Raw genomic sequence first — 5,518 nt, forward strand, 5'->3', positions numbered from 1 at the left:
TACATACATATACATACATACACACACATATATATACATATATATATGCACATTCCACCACACATGTACAACAGAATACATATGGAGCTCAGAAAACAACTGAGAATATTGGCACCTGCCTTCCACCTCGTTTTGAGACAAGAGTCCCTTAATTGTTTTTCCTTTAGTATACCAGACAGGCTGGCCCACAAGCTCCTGCCTCCTATCTCTGCACAGGAGTGCTGGGGTTGCAGATGCTTGCATTGCTTTGTCTGACTCTTCTGTAGAGTATGGGATTCAAACCCAGGTCTCTTGCTTGTATGACAAGTGCTTCTACTCACTGAGCCATCCTTTTAGACCTATGGCACAGTGCCGTGTAGCTCAGGCTGACTTCAAACTCAATATGTATCTGAGAATGACCTTGGTTTCTCATCTTCACGCTGTCACTTCCCACTGCTGGGATGATGGCCATGTGTCACCGTATGAAATGGCAGGCATTGAAGCCAGGGTTTCACGAATGCTGAGCCAGTCTTCTACCAGCTGCGCTACATCCCCGTAATTTGTAGCAAAAGGATTATCATCATGGAGAAGGATGACTAGCTGGTGGGCAGAATCACATCTGGCCTCGATGCTCCTCCCTCCAAACATTGCCTTGTACAGAACCAGCCTCCAAGCAGAGCAGCCCGTCTTCATAATACCAGCTGGGTTGGCTTGCCAAAGAGCACCACAGCTGGCCTTGTTGAAGGTTAGTATTTCTCATAGAGGGGTGGGCTAGAAGGGTCATGGGACCTTAGTGTTCAGTCACTCCTCCTAATCAGCTGTTTGTATTTTTGCCCTAATTTCATGTGACCTGGCGTCTCAGACAGGGCTGAGAGTATACCGACCTGGGAAGACTAAAGTTACTGGGATCCGTCTACGCGGTCATGGTGAAGCCTTCTGGTACTGCCACTCCTGTCGGTGGCACCCATGCTCTGTAAGTAAACCTGATGAGCTCATTGGTTCCCCAGAGAATCATTGGTGGAACTGAACTTTGACTTGCCATTGGGACCTTTGAAGGAGGGGCTCAGTAGAAGACATGCCAAGTTTTTCCCTGCCTTTAAACAAGAAAAAAAATACTCCCAACACTCCTAGGCAGCACCATAGGTAGGAAGAACTGGCCTGACTGGTGTCTCCTCAGGTCTGCTGCTGAGGAGGAGAAGGTTTGCCTACAGATCGCCTGGCCGCTGGGGAGAGGATTAGCAGGTTCCCGCCTCAGGCCCCTTTTCCTTCGCTTATCCTTTTCAGGAAGCTTCAACTCTGGAAGTTTCATTCCTAATCCGGATATTGGGTAGCTGAGAAGGTGGCTGGGATGGGAAACCAGCTGTAAGGACCCATCTTGGGTTACAGAGGTAAGGACCCAGCAGGAGCCACAGTACTATAAGGGATGGTGGTGGTGGTACGGGCCGTGACTTCGAGAATAATGACGGCAAGGGTCAGCTAGCTCTGCCCGTCTTGGCATCCCTTGTAGCCAGCCCCAAGTAAAGGAGAACCTAGGGCTCAGGTGGATTCTCTGAAGGTCATGTCTTTGAAATCCAATTCACCTCTTATCCAGGACTTCAGATGGTCCATTTGCTGAATTTACTTGCTGTTCTCACCCCTAGCTTTGTTGACTGGCTTCCATTCTGTCTTCATAACAGCATTTTAAGGGATTGACCTGCAGCTGCTAAGAGGTTCCTTAGGCTGTTGGGCCCAGAGGCTCACTTGGGCTATTCCACGTAATTGGGTTTTATGGGCAGACAAGGCAATATGAAGGTACATGCATCGTGGGGATCCAGGAGCCTACTGGCCTACTGGCACTTTCTAGAACAGGAAGAGAAATACAGTCATCACCATTGATACAGAATGAGGGTGTCCAGGTCATGGCAGTTCTGGGAGCCAGTGACACCCATATTCAGGATGCTTCCTGGTCCCCCAAATGCATATACATCCCTATGGTAGCTCCATAGGGCAGCAGTTGTGTATGAGCCACAGAGACAGGAGTTCTGTCTCCTATGATCTGTACATAGTAGGTGCTTAAGGAAGCCGGCAAACATCTATGAGGCAATAATGCTAGGCAGAGATAGGACTGGAAACTCTGACTCTTGGTTGTGGCTTGGTGCTTTCTCATGTGGGGTAACCTTCCTCCTCAATGATGGGCGTTCACACAGGCTGTTGAAAGCTCTTGTGTTTAGGACCTGGGAGAGTTTTGATCGCCTTACTTGTATAGGGAGGGAATTGAGCAGCAGTGGCCTATGACTCATGGCCGCTGTGGTTTCTGGGCCAGTCTTTCTATCTCTTGCCATTCCCTATCCCTTTTCTATCTCCCTTCTCCCACCCTGATGACCCAGAAGAGTTGCCCTTCTGTGGGAAGCATGGACCCTCTAGTGCCAAGAGGTTAACAGCCATGGGATATGACAGGCTGGCACACACTTGGTTTGATGTTTGTGCTAGGCATGCCCTAGACACTCTCTGAACCCTGTGTGGGTGGCACTGTCATGTGTCCATTTTGCCAAGAAGATGGTATGGCATAGAGAGGATGTGTGACTTGCCAAAACCACCTAGGTGAACAGAGGTGTCAGAGTGGGCCCAAAGTGCTTGCTCTCAATCTGTTATTTTTGCTGTAGTTAGAACGAGTCATTCCTATGACCTTTCGCATGGTATGGCCTGAAGGACAGCAGTGCATGTGCGTGTGTGTGTGTGTGTGTGTGTGTGTGTGTGCGCATGTGTGTGTGCGTGTGCTGTGTACGTGCATGCGTGTGTGTGGTGTATCAACCACTGGCATACCCTTTCAGAGTCTTTAAAACTTTTCTTACAAATTTATTATACTATGTGCATGGGTGTTCTGCCTGCATGTCTGTGCACCATATGTGTGCCTGGTACCCATGGAGGTCAGAAGAAGGGGTTGGAGTTACAGATGTTTGTGAGCTACCACGTGGGTGCTGGAATCGAACCCAGGTCTTCTGAAAGTACGTCCAGTTCTCTCAAATGTTTAGTCATTTTACTCAGCTCCCTACTGATGATCTTTAGGGAAACATTTTCTTCCTCCATCTCTGCCAGACTGGACTGCCCCTGGTGATGGCTGCCATCTGTTCATCAGGGTGGGAGCAGCCCCTGCAGCCTTGCCCACCTCTCTTGTCTGGTGCCTTCACTTCCCTTTCCTTCCTCAACTTACCTTGCTCTGGCTCAGCTTCTGTACAGAAAACTGCTTCTCTCCTTTCCTGGGTCATTCCCCAGCCTTCCAGGGTTGGTTTAAATTCAGAGCTCTCTGGCCACATCGGTTCCAGCGCAATTTACCTGCCAGGAAAGAGACAGGCACAATCACCCTGAATGTACCCTTCCTTTTCCTGCCAACCCCAAGCCCTTCTCCTGTCCATCAGGAGTCTTTGAGAGCCCCCAAAGCCAGCATGCTTCTCTCCCCCTGTGGCTACCTCTCGCTTGGACGTCTATCTGCAGCGTTACTACTGGGCTCCCATTCTTCCCTGGAGAGATGGAAGCTGGCACCTCTGAGAGCCCTGATGCCCTCCCCACCAGTCTCCAGATAATGGAAAGTCATTTCCGGTGGGAGGAAGTGGTGCGGGGCCTTGTGTGCACTCTAGCTGTCGCCTTGTAACTGCAACAAAAGGAAATGTAGGCCAACAGCCCTTGGAGCTCGCTGCTCCTGCTACCGAGAACCGCACCGGCCAGAAAACACTAATGGTCTCTTCCTCGTCTCCTTCTAGCTAATGATAAATAATGTGTATTTTTAGTTTGGAATTGAATTTCACCTCTCTGTTGCTGGTGTGTTTCAGGTGTATTTTTTTTCTCTCTCTCTCTCCCTTGGGGTTTAGAAACCAGACATTTGTGCACTTACTGTGTGCATTTATTCTCTGCTAGAAACTGACATATGGACTCATTATATCCTATGTATTTATTTTCACTCCTCCCCCTGCTAAAAACACTCACCTAGCTGGGTCAGGTGGAGAACTGTGTCTGAGAGGCCTCTTCTGAAGGCATCTTGCAGATGGGGACAAGGAACTGACTGGCCTCTGTCACTGATTGCTTCTCCCAACTTGAATATGCCTTGAGTCTACCCAGCATGTGAGGTGTACTGGGTGTGGGATGCACCTTTGAGAACCCCTGGCCTAAATCCTTCCTATGCAAAATGTGGTCCTGGGACCACAGTTTCAGGGGAGCCTGGCAGGGATGGAGGCTTGGACCTCACTCCAGATCTAAGCAAAATCCGGAGGCTTTGGGAGACAGTTTTGGGAGGCTAAGGAGGTAGATGGCTTGGTCAGGAGAGCCTGGTGTGTGAACAGGGTTTGGGTTTCCAGCACCCACATAGGAAGCCAGGCATGGGGGTGCACATCTGTAATCCCAGAGCTGGGATGGAGGGGCAGAAACCAGACGGACGATCCTGGGAGCTCATTGTTTATACAATCTAGCTGAATCAGTGCGCTCCAGGTTCAGTGAGAGACTCTGTCTTAAACAAATGATGTGGAGGGGTTGGGGAAGGTGGCTCAGTGGGTAAGAGCAGTAGTGGGCAAGTAAGAGGCCCTGTGTTCAAATCCCTAGTACCGCCATAAAAGCCAAATATGGGTCCAGGAGACTGAAACCCCAGATTTGGGGACAGGCACGTCCTCAGCCTAGCTGAAATGTAAGTGTCAGACTCTGTGAGAGACCCTGCCTCCAAATATCAGACAGAGGATTGTTGAGGAAGGTGTCTGTACATCCCTCTGACTTCACCTCTGCCTGTGCTCTCACGTATGTGTAATACTCTTTCCCCAACACAAGTAAGAGTGGCTGGAGAAGACCCTTGATGCTGACTTCCAGCATGCAACACATGCATGCACACACAGATACACACAAACACATGTGTGTGTAGAACAAGTTTTTTTCCAAGTCATTCTATCTTTAATAACCTGGCATTAATTCAAAGCATGAAAAACAAAGGTAAGACTGTTCCTTTTACGGGAGATGCCCATTATGATTGACTCAATCACGTGGTGAGATAGGATTCCAAACAGTACGGGAAGGTGTCCCTGCTCACGGATTGATGCATTTGGTTACTGATAATCGGCCTGGGGGCGGGCAGCAGATGAAATTAACGAACTCTCAGAGAACAGGACGCGGTTGCTGGGTCATGAGCACCTTGAAGCGTTTCTTGATGGTGATTCGGTGTCTTGAGTATTTGTTGTCAGGGGAAAAGCGAGCAGGATGGGCAGAGCAAGTCTGTTGTCCCATCGGGTCAAATTTCTTTAATGTGTAGACACGATCTCCCTGTTCGTTGAGGTAATACTGGAGAAACATGACTGCACTTCAGCAGGAAGACGCCGACCTGTCTGCAGTCAGTCGCCTTTGCCAGGAGTCTAGAACAAGTTTTATAGGGAGCTTTTCTAGTGATCTGAATGAGTCTTACGGTTTGAGATGCACTGGCCAGAATCACATCCCAGGGTTCCCTCCCCCCCACTGCTACTACCCCCACCCCTACTTTCTCTCACCCCTTCTTCCCCTCTCTAGTCCCCTTACCCCTACTCCCCCACCC

At 49.5% G+C, this 5,518-nt stretch overlaps 1 protein-coding gene across 1 annotated transcript; it reads right to left on the reverse strand.

Moving 5' to 3' along the window:
* Window positions 1-5,088: 5,088 nt before the first annotated feature.
* Window positions 5,089-5,283, reverse strand: LOC119811187 (H/ACA ribonucleoprotein complex subunit 3-like). The gene has a single exon (XM_038324825.1). The coding sequence runs from the start codon at window positions 5,281-5,283 to the stop codon at window positions 5,089-5,091; it is 195 nt and encodes a 64-aa protein (XP_038180753.1).
* Between the last annotated feature and the right edge of the window lie 235 nt (window positions 5,284-5,518).

The sequence above is a fragment of the Arvicola amphibius genome, chromosome 4, assembly GCF_903992535.2.
Source record: "Arvicola amphibius chromosome 4, mArvAmp1.2, whole genome shotgun sequence".
Lineage (NCBI taxonomy): Eukaryota > Metazoa > Chordata > Mammalia > Rodentia > Cricetidae > Arvicola > Arvicola amphibius.

What these genes read in the sequence shown, in the direction of transcription:
- LOC119811187 (XM_038324825.1), bottom strand. Translation starts at nt 5,283, where the DNA reads ATGTTTCTCCAGTATTACCTCAACGAACAGGGAGATCGTGTCTACACA.